The sequence below is a fragment of the Pleurodeles waltl genome, chromosome 2_2 (genome assembly GCF_031143425.1).
Source record: "Pleurodeles waltl isolate 20211129_DDA chromosome 2_2, aPleWal1.hap1.20221129, whole genome shotgun sequence".
NCBI classification, from domain to species: Eukaryota; Metazoa; Chordata; class Amphibia; order Caudata; family Salamandridae; genus Pleurodeles; species Pleurodeles waltl.
Genome location: NC_090439.1, coordinates 861,887,798 through 861,903,094, shown reverse-complemented (window position 1 = coordinate 861,903,094; position 15,297 = coordinate 861,887,798). Strand labels below are relative to the sequence as shown.

At 40.6% G+C, this 15,297-nt stretch overlaps 1 protein-coding gene across 1 annotated transcript in view; it reads right to left on the bottom strand.

Annotated features, from left to right (window-relative positions):
• Positions 1-6,156: 6,156 nt before the first annotated feature.
• PTDSS1 (phosphatidylserine synthase 1) overlaps positions 6,157-15,297 on the bottom strand; it is a 371,911-nt gene continuing 362,770 nt past the window's right edge. The window contains exon 13 of the mRNA XM_069220513.1: positions 6,157-9,650. Within this exon, the coding sequence (XP_069076614.1) occupies positions 9,550-9,650 (101 nt within the window). The 3' untranslated portion in view covers positions 6,157-9,549. The remainder of the gene's footprint in view (positions 9,651-15,297) is intronic.

Here is a 15,297-nt window from a genome sequence, read left to right as displayed (position 1 = left end):
AACAAAATTAACTAAGGTCAAAGCCTAACAATTTTACAGGCAGTTTGGAGACCCTTTTCGTAGCAACAGAATCCTGTGAACGATGACGAGAAGAATTGTCAACATTTACATCATTGTTGTTAGAAGTGTTCTCCAGTACTACAGGTGATCCAGAACCTGGTACATCAGGAAACATATCTGACCTGGGAACTGTACACTGCTCAATACTCCCTTGCTTCTCGGTTTTGAAAATTACAGAATCATCCTTAGGTATAACACGTTTTATTGTGAATCTCCTGTTCATCAGAAATGTGTACCAACCTACTCTTATTCCACCAACCCTTACCTCTCAGCAGAACTGCATTATTGGAGACCCACTCAGACCTAAAAGGAGAGGAGAACTGAGACATCCCTTTGCTAACCTTGTAAGGTTTTTTGATGAGTACCCATTGCCCTACATCAAAACGTTTCTCATGTACATGTTTATGGGAATCAAAATATTGTTTCTGTTGAGCCTGTTTTAACTTCACCCTTTCCTGAATGGGCGGTTGAAGAGGTTCAGGAAATCTATGTGTACGCTCTAACCAACTGGGAAAAACCCTTGACACACATTTCCTTCCCCTCAATAACTCAAAAGGAGACACACCTGTAGAAGAATGAAGAGTAGAGTGATAGGCATTAACTTTGTTTCTAAAAAAACTCAACACATCTGTGCCAGAAGAAAGAGTAGATTTAACGACCTCTTTGAAAAAGCGGTTTACTCGTTCAACTAGACCATTCACTGAAGGACTGTACAAGGCTACTTGCAGATGTCTAATATCATATTTAGTGAGAAAATATCTCATTTCACGGGAAACAAAGTGAGTACCATTATCCGTAACCATTTCTTTAGGGACCCCTTCAATAGAAAAAACATTTTCAAGAAATTGAATAACAGATTTAGTATTTGGTGACTCTACAAAAGAATAGTAAATCCATTTTGAAAAGTAATCAACAAGAACAATTAAGAACTTATTATTAGAAGTGAGTAGGCTGAATGGACCCATGAAGTCCAAAGCCACTTTCTTCCACGGTTGATCAGGGAATGGTACAGGAAAAAGGGGTTTCTCAGCTGTTTTCCAGTGTTTATCAGAAACAATGCACTGTGGGCACAAATTAATGAAAGAGGGAACTTGGCTGTTAAAGCCAGGCCACCAATAGTGTTCTCTGATTTTCCTGCACGTAGCAGTAATCCCTAAGTGGCCCTCGTGTGCCAAAGAAATCAATTTGTTTCTTAAACCAGTAGGTGGAATAAAACATCCCCCTCTAATGCAGATGCCATTTTCACACGATAGTTCTGCTGAAATCTGAGCAAAAGGTTTCAAGACAGTCTCAACACTACGAATAGGTGGCCAACCTTTTTACGTGAACACCATAACTTTTAATAACACGTCATCATGAGACGTGGGTTCTAGCCATTCTTTTTCAGAAATAGCACCATGGAGCTCTGACACTGCATCAATGGTAGCAACAACACATTCATTATCTTCATCAAAATCAGTGACATCTGGTAGAGATAACCGTGAAAGGCAATCTGCGCTGAAATGCCTCCCACCTTGTATGTAATGGATGGAAAAATTATACTCCTGCAGCTTAGAAAGTAAGCGTACAAGTCGAGCAGATGCTTTGCCTAAACCATCTCCCTGAATTAAATAGACTAGGGGTTTATGATCTGTATATAGTTCAAACTAATTACCCCATAAATAGGTCTTGAATTTCTGAACTGCCCAGACAGGGGCTAGTGCCTCCTTTTCTACTGTGCTGTAATAATTCTCAGAATCAGTAAGACTCCTGGATGCAAAAGCAGCAGTGATTTGCTTGCTATTAACGAAGTGACCAAATACAGCTCCCAGACCTTTCAAGCTAGCATCCACATTGATGAAACACTTCTGCTCATGAACAAAGGGGCTCAAGGCAGGAGCCTTGAGCACTAAATCCTTGGCGGTAATGAAAGCTTCATCAACATCAGTGGACAATGTAAATTTTGCGCCCTTTTTGAGTAAATTTCTCATGGGTTGAACAATGGAAGCGCAGTTGGGAAAAACACGAGCATAGTATTCACACAAACCCAATAATGACTTTAGGGAATCTTTGTCAGTGGGTGCTGGAGCTTTGAGTATGGCTTCTACATTGCAAAATTTTGGTTTGATACCCTCTGGGGATATGGAATGGCCGAGACAATCAATTTGTTGCACCAAAAATGTGCATTTCTCTGGCCTGATGGTGATTCCCCTATCATTTAGGATACTAAGCACCCTCTCCAAAACAACAAGATGTTCATTCCTATTGTTTGTGGACACAAGGATGTCATCCTGGAACGCTTGTACATTTTGTAAATCTCTAAACAGAATATCCATAAGTCTCTGAAAAACACTAGCTGCTGAGGCAAGACCAAAAGGCAACCTCAGATACTTGTATGCCCCAAAAGGTGTGATGAAGGTAGTAAGATCTTGCGACTCAGCACTCCAAGTGATCTGATGGTAAGCAGCATGTTAATCAGTAACAGAAAAATATTTTTAGATTCTCCTATATTGGCTAACATTTCATGTATCCGGGGCAGAGGATGACAATCAACGAGAATGTTATTGTTAAGGGACATGAGGTCTACACACAAACAAAGCTCTCCTGATTTTTTCCTAGCTAGAACAATGGGAGAAAACCATTCTGATGACTCAGTGAGAGTTATAATACCTTCTCGCTCCAAATTTCCAAGCAACGTCTTTATATCTTCCCCAACACTGATGGGTATTGGCCTAACCTTGTGTGAAATTGAGTTTCAATTTTATTTTGTGCTGGAAACCCAACACATTACTGATCTCAGACCTGAAAACGTTTGGAAATTTGGGAATAATAGCAGGCAAAACATCAGAACGCGTTTTCACAGATAGCACCGGTAGTTCACCCAACACAATCGGATCAACTTGTCCAGGTCTAAGATGAATACCTAACCTGGCCAAGTCCATCCAACCAACAATGTTTCTCCCATTAATAGCTACATAGATTTTTGTCCAGGTGCTCCTGCCAAGAATTTGTAAACATGCAAACAAATAACTAAGAAATTAAATCTCTTTGTCACCAAATGCCTTGGGATTGATATCAGGATATTCCAATTTAAAAGTAGTCAGCCAAAGAGAGTGAAAAGTACTGTCAGCTAAAATTGTGATGGGAGCACCTGAGTCAGCCATGATTGAAAGCAATCTACCATCAATCAGAGCTAGACACATAGGTCCCTTAATGTTACCATGAGACTGATCACTATCAATAGTAAGAATGACATTAGCAAATCTGTCTGAACAATTTTGAACTTGTGAATTATAGACATCTATAGAGTCTTGAGAAGAGCCAACTTCAATATTGTGTATCCTAACATTTGCGTTTGACGGTAGAGATTTACAAACCGCTTGAAAATGTCCCACTTTTTTGCACCTCATACATTTTTTGCCTATTGCTGGACATGAAGAACGGATACAGAGGTGGTTGCGCGAGCCACATCTGTAACTAAGTTTTTTTCTTTTCCTTCACATTTCTTACAGTTGCAATAGTATAGTTGCCACCTGTAATACAAGAAACAGGTGAGAGACCATATTGGTTATTAAGAGCTTGCGTGAAAACAATGGATCTCTCAGTGCTTTTGGCAATGTCCATGACTTCAGAAAGAGAAGGATTCCTGCAGGTAAGTAACCTCTCGCATTTTTTTTAGAAAAGCAGTTGAAGACCAAATTCTCAAATTCGCATGGTGCTGCTAAAATGCGCAAAGCTGCAATATATTCATCCACCGACTCATCACTAGATTGTTTGCGTTTGACAAAGCTGTGTCGCTCCAACAACACACTAGAGTCTTCGGCAAAATGTTTCTTTAACCTCACAATGGCTTCAGACACTGTCCCCGCTAGGAGCAGGTACTTGGAGAAGATTGTCATAAACATTTTGTCCCACTACTCCTAGATGATCAAATAGTAATGCAAATTTCTGGGTGGATCATACGAAAGCCCATCGATGGCTGCCAAACAGTTTTCAAGTATACGCATCCAACGTTTCCATTGTTTCTCAGGTTTGCCCTGTCTTGACAGAAAGGAGGATTAATAACATTTTGCGGTGTTGCCATGAAGTCGACCACAATAGTAGAAAGTAGTAGCCAATTGTAATAGAAAGAACAAAAATAAAAAGAAAATGCAGGGTTCAAAAGTATCTTTTTTTTGTTTTAATTGAAAGATGAAAAATGAATATGAGGCTTTGAAGAAACTCCTTATAATAAAGCGAACAATGTCAGCAAGGCACACCTTTCTTTATAATTAGCAATGAAGACGAAGTCCTTTAAAGTCTATTGGAATACGTGAAAGTATCCCAATCTTCCAAGATGGCGGCTAGACGTCAAACGACGTGAAGACGCCTGTTTCTGGAGCAGATAGGGCTTTCTTAGAACGAGCGTCAGAAGAAACATGCTGCGCGTGTGAGGCCAAGTGCGCGACAAAATGTCAACACGAGCAGGAAGGTAAACGGAAAATCCAACGGTAAGTTGCAACAGCCATAAATAAAGTAATGAAAACAAGTCCGTACCACGCACCTAAAGTAATCGGCCGAAAACGGGAAAGATCCGATGCAGCAGCCAAACGAGTGACGCTATAGTCCAAGCGATCACCGTTTTACCCCACTCCTGGTACCAAAATGTAGTACCGGGGCAAAAGTAAATAAGGATGTCCTCCAAGCGCCGGTTACAGAAGATGAGATTTATTATTTTCTTTTAAGTAGAGCAAAATGACAAGCTACAGTATGTCACCTGATGAGAGGTTCAGATTAACTGCCTCTCACCAGGAAAACAAAAGCAAACATTCCAGCAGAATTGGAACGGGACTGCATCAGGAAGAAAGAACTCCCTGATGCAATCACATTCCATACTACATTAAAGACATACACTACAATTGGTTAAGCATCTTTAGCGGATTAAACAGACAGCTCTGAGAGTCTCTTTAGGTAGCAAGATTCTTGATGTTAGTCCACTCCGCCTCCTCCCTGATCTTAGGTATTTTAATTCATTAGCCATTCAAACCATAAGAAAGGAAATCAGATGTGTATCGAGATAAAGTGTGTGCTTCAGGAGGATGTAGCAATACTTAACTCAAGTCACACCTGGAAAGGACACTGTTAGACAAACACAAAAATCAAACTTTAACAGACACAAGATCCAATTTTATGGTGGTATCACAGATTCACATTTCGAGAGCATATGAAATTGCAAAAGAAACGTGCTGCAAACATTTTTGAATATGTTGCTCATAGGGTGAATGATTTCTAGAATCCTTATAAGAAAACTACTGATTCACTCTGTTACAAATGATGACAGCACATGTTGCTATTTATCTTTGTTTGTTTCATAATATGCCTCTCCTTAGAAGAGTAGGGAAAGCCTGAAGACACAGGACACTGTTTTCACAGATTTCATTACAACAACTGTGTAGTCAGTGGAGGTGGTAGCAGAAATTACTGGAGGTAACAGTGTAGTGTTCAGTTGAATTAAGGCAACCATTTTGGAGCAGATGTTAGTGTAGTGGACCCTGGCCACGTTACCGGGATGGTGTTTGACAGATCAAGGAGGGTGATAAATTGGTTCCAAGAGAAACTCGAGGAAGTGAGCTTGTAAGCTGCAGTTGATTAGACCAGATTGATTTGAATTTGCTTAACAGGTTATTGGGTTATGTATGGCAGCAGTTCTTCATGTTTCTTCAACCACAGGTTTGGCTCAGATGGATTTGTGGGCCTCTTTACAGTGGTATGGGTGCCAGACAGACAGCATCTAAGAATAAGAGACTTCTGTTGCTTAAGGGGTCATTTTGTATGTAAAGTATGGAAGCATGAGAGGATTGTGAGGATGTTAATGGAACAGCTAATCATCTGATGCACTACTGTGGAGGTTCTGGGAACTTCACTTGAAAACCTGCCCTTTAGTATTGCCTAAGACTAGGTGGATCAAGAAAAGAGATGGAAGAGGTCATTGATTTTGCTGTGGGTTCATTTTTCAAGTTTCAAACAATGTAGTTAACTGAGAATAGAGTTTGTATATACAGTCATTTCATTTCTGGTTTATTCGACAATTCGCAGCATTTAATTAAAAAAAATATTGAAATACTCCTTCATAAATAATATTTTAAAAACAAAGTTTTATTTATTTTTTAATATAAGCAACAGTCACCCATGTTTTCAACCTCCGAATGGTTTCCCTAGACTGTAATCAAAACAACAGATCTTTGATTACTAAAATTTTAGCTAGTCACTTATTTAGAATGTGCCAATTATTCAAGTACACTTAATATGTATTGTACAATATGGAAGCGTGAATTCTTTCTAATTGCTGTGCTTAAGGACCTTGTTTGTTTAGTGTTCCAGTACTGAAAAAAGTTAATCAAATTAGGACTTTAACAAAACCACTTAAGATGTGTAAAGGAATAATGAACAGGAGCTGTAATAAACTAGGAAATGCTCCATTTACAAAGTGTCAATTAAAAGGTCTATAAATACATTACCTAAGGTGCAAGATCCTTACGAGCTGCATACCTTGTCCTGCACATTCATAAACTAAAATAAAGTGATTTCTCGATGTTGCCTACAAGACAGAATACACTTTATTGGAAAGGGAGTGAAAAGCCCTCTCTCGACATCCCTGCTCACCTTCAGTAAATTCACCTAACAATCTCCAGCTTTCCCAATGTATGTAAATGGGCTAAGCTGGGGCTAGAATTCTCTGCGCAGTTTAAGGGCATACGGTTCAAACTCGAACAACGTTTCTAAACACATAATTCTAAAACTACTCAAGGAATCTCAGCTTTGTGATCTACCACTTACATTACATATTCATGTAGTAAAATGGCTGCAGGGTACTAGGTTCATTTTTTCAAGATATCAGACAGTACTTGGAGTGGAAAGTGAAAGGAAACCCTTATAAACAAATCCACCAAAAAAGCAGACCTTTTTTAAGAATAATGTGCAGTTCAGTTCAAAGCATCTTCCACTCATTGTTGGCCAAAAGGGACAGTTACAGGAGATGCCTGAGTAACTTTGTCAAGGGTTTTGCATGATCTGTAGGGTAAAAGAACGACCACCCTGTTACCATCACTACTGTGTGGTGCTGCAATGAAGTAGGTTAAACAAATACAGAAACAAGTGCTGGAGTGCAGCTTCTTAGCTATCACTGTCAGCTACACATATATTTCAGTGCAAGAGAAGGCGTCTATTGCGATCATGGAGGAAAAAAGCTGAAGACATTTCTACAATTGTATTCAGTCAACTCAAACATTAGTAGAAACCTTTAAAAAAAAAACTCTGCAGTGAAAATGTGCACAAATAAACGATTTAACACTTTTTTGTATGTATCGTTTTACTTCACAGATCTTTCAGTCTCCCGAAATACTTTGCTTCTTTCAAGTATTCAAACACTTGCTGTATGAAAATGGTTCTCCTTCGACTAGAGCACATTCTCTGGGCAACTAAATCACCCTTGGGAAATTGAGGAGAAGTGAATTGTGCTTGATATTTAACAAAATACTTCAATTCCACAGTTTTTATAGATGCACGTTGAGATGGCCTGTAAAAGCAAAACGGCCTTTAATTTTCAAAAGCGAATATAATTTTTTAAGATGTATAATAGACAAAAATATTTATGCAAGCAAAACCAAAAAAATCGTCACTTGAACTAGGGCTCGTATTTGGAGTAGATGTCAACATTACAAATGCAGAACATCCACACTCCTCTAATGTTACCACTCACTTTCTAACCGCCCCGGCAAATTACCTCCATGTTCTCTGCACGAAGACTACACCATGGCATTTGCATTTGGCCAGCAGGATAACTAAGTTTGATTTCAGTGTTCTTTTTGGGGATATTGCATCCTGTGTTAATTTCAGCCAAGTATATTAACTTGTATGCACCTGTTTGATTCCTGATGTTATAAAACACATTATTGTCACTTTAGGCCTTATCTGGATTTTGGAGGATTGTACAGTCTGTCAAAACATCACGGAAATCCCGCAGACCCTAATACAAGTGCTATAGGCTATAATGCACTTGTAATACAGCGACGGGACAACCGTCCTGTTTGTGACTGAGTATCATCTGCCAAACTCTAAATAAGACCACTAATCTTCTAAAGTTTATCTTGCTACCTTCACTATTGTTAACTGTGTTTGATGCAAAATAAGTGTTTTGTGCTCAGATCAAAATCGTCGAGGTTGCTCACACGTTGGTTGGATCTATTAATAGAATTGAATGGTGTCTACACGGACACCTTCTCCACTGTAAAACAGTATTAGGTTCAGCTACACCATTATCAAACTACAAATGTAACAGCAAATTTCCAAAAATAAAATTGGAATGTCTGCCAAGAAAATTAGAGGAAAAGAGGCACAACTCCAACATATACCTACATCCTCAAATGCATTATCTATCAAGCCAATGTTGTAAGAAAGATTGGAAACTAATACATGAAGAAAAGTTGTAATCGCAAAAATACTGTCTCACTTCTGTCATATAAAAAGCAGTCAGGACTTTGAGAGAGGGTCCAGGAATAAAAGCAATAATGCTATTAAGGACATCAAAATATAACATGATGTGCTCATTTCTCTGTATGTCATATTTGCTTTGCCTTTTAAAAATATTGTTTCTGGTTACAATTATATGCGAACTTCAAATTTCTTTTGTATTTGTAACCAACCAATTGGTAAAGCTGGGGAGTGCAACAGCTAACCAACTACTTACCAAGTCCTACTGATGCGAGTGGGAATTCTGCCCACTACGCGAACCACATTTCATTGAAGTCCAAATGCCAAACACAAGATTCTGGGTTCAGTAGGGATATCATTACATACACACTGGGACCCAAGAGGACTACATTATACAACTGGCTGCGTGTCAATTTAAAGAAAAAAAACACTTCGTTTATTGAGCACCTCCTCATTCAAAAAGTTTAGCCTGGCTGTGAAATGCTCAATAAAAAAGTTTTTAAAAAAAGAAGTTACCACTGGGAGCCTTAAGAAGACTTGTCATTGTCTTGCCATGTTTACATGAAAAAGAAATGGAGGGCTGAATGAAAAACAAATGCACCGCTAGAGGTTAGGCCGGGAACAGCCCCTGTAACTCAATCCGCAAACTGAGATAAACAAGGAAAGAAGTAAAGTAAGGAAGAAAAAAAGTGCTTACAAATGTTCTAAAAAAATACTGGTTGAAGTCCATGAACGTTAAGTCCATGCGCTCAGCAAAAGCTAAGCACTGATGATTAACATTTTCTTCTTTCAAAAAAAGTCCAGCGCCAAGTACATATTATACAAAATGCAAGTGTCTGGAATATGGCAACGATTTGGAATCCACTCTTGATTCAACCTTTAAGCATTGCTCCTGTTCAATCGCCTGATACCAGCTATCTCCACCACGTTTTCCTTTTGTGCTGGCAATTTTAACTTTTACGTATGGTACTCGGAACCAAGCCCAGTTTCCTCTGCATGTATTCATAGCATGTTTTCGAACATTGTTTCTTTACTGCAGTTTTATTTCTTGCCAACGCCATTGGTGACTTTAGCCTTGTAAAAGCGATTTTTTCTCCTAGATGCGCTGCTTTCACTCTGCTTGACGGGGCTGGTTTCAATACCTAAAATATAAATAAAATAAGAAAATTATTTGATGCTGTTCTTTAACAACACACTTTGGTCAAGATTCTTTGGTGGAAAAGTTGGCAAATCCAGCAATGTGACTGATGAGGAGCAACAGAGTTCTTCGCGTTCCTCTGTGTATGTGGCCTGCTGTGGCTAGATGTTCACATGAGTTAAACTCAACAGGATAGATGAACTGGGGTTTTCTTCCCTAGACACCAATACGCCATGCCCACAGACTCATCCCGGTCTTACAGGGCAACTAAGGAGGAAAGGCATCACAACCAGCATCCATCACAAGCAGGCATGATGTCTCAGGCACAATGTTTTATATCCAGAGTAAATGCCATGTAAAACCAGTCCATACCACTTACCTCGGAACTCATGGGGCTGAAGAATGCAATTCAGTTCTTGACCTAATATTAACCACTACCAATTGGAAAAAAATGATCACCATAGAATCCTCCTTTCTAGTTCTAAGCTATACTTGCCGTTTTTCAGAAAGATCCTGAAAAGAGGCAACCGCAAAACTCTAAGGCTATGCACAATGGCAGAATAATATTAATTACTGAAAAATCAGAGATAGAGTTATTAAAAAGGGCTGAAAGCGCTTCCTACTAACATGGTCGAGGACCACCTCGCCCAAATGATGCTCCATGACTCGTTTGCAGGCTACATCTGTAGTTGTGGTTATCCTGTTAAATGCTTGTAAGAGTTCATGGCAGTTTTGGGTTACTACGCTTACTACTAAACATCAGGAAACAGATGAAGTTCTATTTCTAGTCCGTCAAGACAATGGTAGACAGTTCTATTTCATGGATTCTTCTTGTAAGCTTGGCAGTTTACTATGGGTGTAGAACCCAAATTGCCAGAAGAGTGAACAGCACTATTTACATATCCAAAAGAATCATACCATCCCAAATATTCAGAGTCAATTAGAGTATGGGCATAACATCAAGCTTAATTAAGAGAAATGTGTTGAACACATACCTTGCTGGATAAAAGAAAACTGGATACACCTGCATGGGTGAAACACTGAGGTCACGGTGGTGTGTGGCATAACAGCTTTGGAGAAGCCCTACCAGGTTTTAAAAGTAAAGACTGAGTGTTCTAATCCACCCCGAATTCTTCCAATACTTTACCCAGTCTGGTAAATATAGTAGTGAAGGAAACATTTCCAACTGAACATGGCAGAAACAGTACCTCCCCGGTATGTTGTATTTACCACCACCTGGAGCTGGATTAATCACTAATCTTAGGATGTCTGAAAATTCTAACCATCTCCACAGGTCCACACACAAAACCTATAAGAGTAACAAAGTACAAAACAAGGCTGCTTGAGTGATCCTCAACCTGAAGAGATAAGTGACTATCAAACGTGCCTTAAGATCTCTAACCTAGGTCCTGGTGGAACAAAGGATACCTTTTAAAACATTATGCAATATGTATAGGACCCTCTGAGATAAAGACACAAGGAATTAACACAAACTATCTCCCTTATAATCAGTATCCACCAAAAGACTCAGATCTAGAGGGTCATGGGCAAGATTGTCAGATGCAAAACAAAATTGACAAATCCAGAAGCAGGTTCCTCATGGTGCCCGGTCCCGCAAATCAAATCAATGTTTTTAAAGCCCAGCTACTCACCCATAAGGATCCCAAGGTGCTGAGGGGGTTTGTCCCTTGAGCTTCAGTTGAAGAGCCAGGTTTTAAGGTCCTTCCTGAACTGATGCAGCTAAGGTGACTGCCTGAGGTGCAGGGGCAGGGTGTTGGAGGTCTTTGCGGCGAGGAAGTGAAGGATCTTCCACCATACGAGGTCTTCCGTTTGCAGGGTATGGTGGCTAGTGCTTGTTGAGTGGAGCAGAGGGGTCTGGTGGGGGAGTAGAAGGGGATACAGTGGTTGAGGTAGGCGGGTCTTAGGTTGTGGAGGGCCTTGTATGCGTGTTCAAGTAGTTTGACGTTAATCCTTTTCTCAATAGGAAGCCAGTGGAGGTGTCTCAGGTGATTGGAGATTTTTTAGCGGCGGGGAATGTCCAGGATGAGTCTGGTGGAGGCGTTTTGGGTGTGCTGTAATTTCTTCAGGTTCTTCTGGTTGATTCCAGAGTAGAGGGCTTTGTCATAGTGGAGTCTGCTCATAGTGGAGTCTGCTGGTAACCAGCACTTGTGTCACATTTCTGCTGCAGTCCTTTGGGATCCATTTGTAGATCTTCCAGAGCAGTTGGAGTGTGTGAAAACAGGAGGATGCATCTCAGTTGACTTGGCGGGTCATGAAGAGCGATGAGCCCAGGATGATGCCTATGTTGCGTGATCTGTAGGGGTGGGGTGGTGCAGAAAGTGGATGGCCACCAGGAGTCGTTCCAGGTGGCTGTGGAGGTCCCAAGTTGAGGATCCCGATCTTCTCAGAGTGTAGCTTGATGCAGCTATCTTTCATCCAGGCAGCAACGGCTTCCATCGCATTGTGGAAATACTTCTCGGCAACTGTGGGGATTTCGGTCAGAGAGATGATCAGCTGGGTGTCATTGACGTAGAAGACGAGATAGACAGAGATCTTCCTACAGATACCTCACCATTAAGTATACCCAAGCAACACACAGGATGCAGTATTTGTTCTGATAATTCATTATTTCTGTGACAACTACACATATCAGAAGGATGTAGAAACTGAGAGGAAGGAAATCACATGCTGTCAGGAAAGCCCATGGTTCCTGAAAATGGATGCGAGCGGGCCATGTAGATGTTGAAGAGTGTGGGGCTCAGGGAGGAGCCCTGTGGAAATCTGCTGCTGATCTCATAGGTTCTGACAGGTAAGGCAGGAGTCTGACTCTCTAGGTTCTGCCGGACAGGAAGGAACGTATTCATTGTAGAACCTTACTGCTGAGGCCGGTTGTGTGGAGTCTGGAGCAGAGGGTGAGGTGTGAAACTGTGTCAAAGACGGTCGATAGATCCAGTAGAATGAGGGCTGCTGTATGTCTGCAGTTAACGAATGAGCGGGTGTCATCTGTGGAGGCAAGAAGGGTGGTCTCCGTACTATGGTTGCTTCCTGCCTTCACAGTAGATCTGAGCCCCAGTCCAACTTGATACAGAGAAAATATCTGAAAATAGCTAAAGATCCTCTCTTAACAACCATAGGATACACTGGTGTGACCTCTTCTAAAGAAGGGGTTCTAAGACGTTATGAAGCTACCACAAAAACATGGAAGAAGTTAGGTCTATTTTCATTGTTTTATAACCTACCCGATGCAGCTTGCTGCACTATAAACATTTACCTGCTATGTCTGGCACAATGTGCTCGATGTCACTGTAAGAAGAAATGCTTGGCACTAAAAAATAATTAAATTATGTTGCATTCAGAGCAGGAATTTAATGCCAATTTTACAACCATGCTTAAACCAGACAGAGTATGAATGGGAGAACCTCAGCATTCGTAGGATGGAGGAATTAGTTAAAGCTTTCTATGTGGAATTCTTGATGCAACTTCTCAGGGAAAGACAGTGAGCTCTAGTTGCGATGTTAGGACTAAACAACATGAAATGGATTAGTCATCTGCTTTCAAGGTATTACATTTCAACTGTGTATTGTTTTGCCTTTTAGGAAGGCATGGAGATGTTAAATGTGCTAGATTGTTAGTAAACACAAATATTACACAAAATAATAATATCACATGTTGTTTGGGTCGTGCTGTAAAGAGATGGTAAATTTGGCCAGGGAATTACCCAAAGGCTCAGTGTAGAACAGTAGGGAGGTGGGATAGATTTATGAGCCATTAGAGACTGAACTGAGTTTCCCCCTATATGTGTGGCTTGTTAAAGTCCTACATGACCCATCCACGAAGGCCCTTCCCAGAGGAAGGGCGCACTGAAGATCTGATACCTTGTTCTCAACAGAGTTTTACTGTACTTCTCATATTAGGATATTTACAATGTCCACAATCATGTTTCTGTAATGAGCTGTCGGCTGAGAAACACAGATTCCCAAATCTGCATGGGGCAAGATTCTGTGGAAATAATAGAACATGCTTTTTTTAAATGTGTTTTCTGCATGCCCTGCAGTTGCGACTGGCACATGGTGTCATCATTTAGTGACACGCAGGATCCAGAGGAGGGTTACTATTAAGAGAGTGTTCTGAGCAGGAAGTGGACCTGAAAAAGGAAGTGTGGCAGGAGCTGAACTGGCATTTTATGTGGTAACCGTTTTGCCATTGAAGAATATGGACTATTAGTCTGAAGAAAGGGTGGAGGTGCAGAGAGACAAACAAGTTGGGCAGACATTTCATGGTGAAAGCAGTGGTGCTGATTCATAAACTCATGTTTTAGCAGTTTTGACTGTGTGGTGACTGCTGGGTCCTGGAGTTTAGATTGTTTCTGTGGGGTTACTTTTACTTTTTAGGTCTTGGCTAGACAGCGCATGCGCTGTCTCGAAGAGACGTGCTGTGTTCAATATGTGGGCTTCAGCCCACCTATAGGCTTACCATTTCTTCGCTCCATCATCGGTTTCATATCCTTTGCCTCCTTTTGTCCACGGCATGCATGCGTCATGCCTCCTCTTGTTTTTAGCGCTCCCCAGAGCATGGACCAAGTACCTGTGTCCATCCACTGCTCCCGTTTTAGGAGCTTCTTCTTTCTTTGTGTTTGAGCACTCCACAAGAGTGCTTGTGTTTTTACAAGCTCTGTCTACTCCCACCAGAGCTTCATTTCGAACTGCTCCACTTTGTTTTTGTGTTCTTTCTTAAACAACGGTTGGATTTCACCATATTCAACAAAAGTAAAAGGATCATTGCTAATTTAACAATCTCGGTCCATATTTAGCTAACTATGCATTTTGATGTAAGCTTTGTTTTATAGTGTAGCGGGTCCCTCTAGTGTCTGAAAACGGAATATCCCAAATGATATCCCATCACATTCTATTGCTTTATACCGCGCAGGCTGGGTCATAGTGCTTTTTAACATGACTTTCAGCCGTGCTGCTATTCTGCATGGCTAAGCGACATTGACAACACTAAGAGCTCTCGGATTGCCGAGACCTAGCTTGTTTATTCTAAGCTGAAAAGAGATCTTGTTTGCTAGTTTTGATATGAGATCGTCAATGAATTAAACAAATATATTTCACTTAGCACAACCCTATTCATTTAACATCCGTTGTATGGTGCATGTCTCAAAGATAAGTGTGGAAGCGCAATTGTAAATTTAAAGATCAAAGTGGGCAGTAAAAATGCAGTTCAAGGTTGTTTGAAGAATGAACACCTTTTTGTGCAATTTAAGTTTTTGGTGATTACAAGCAATATTATTTGTGTACACACAAGAAACTGCTGGTGAAGTGCTATAAGGCTTCACAATACCTCTGGGCTGGTGGGAGTGAAAGGAGGGTGAGGTGGTGTGAGGAAATAATGTAGTGCCTCCTGTGTTCAGGGGGAAGAAAACTGCTCTGCCTGGGGAAGTGGGGGGAGGGGGTCAGGGGTAGGGGGGCTATAGTGTGTAGTAAGTTTAATAAGCTACTTATGCCATGTACTGATTTTTGAGATAGACAGAGGTCTTCCTACAGATAACTCACCATTAAGTACACCCAAACAACACACAGAATGCAGTATTTGTTCTGATAATTCATTCTTTCTGTTGCAACTACACATAATAGAAGGATGTAGAAACTGAG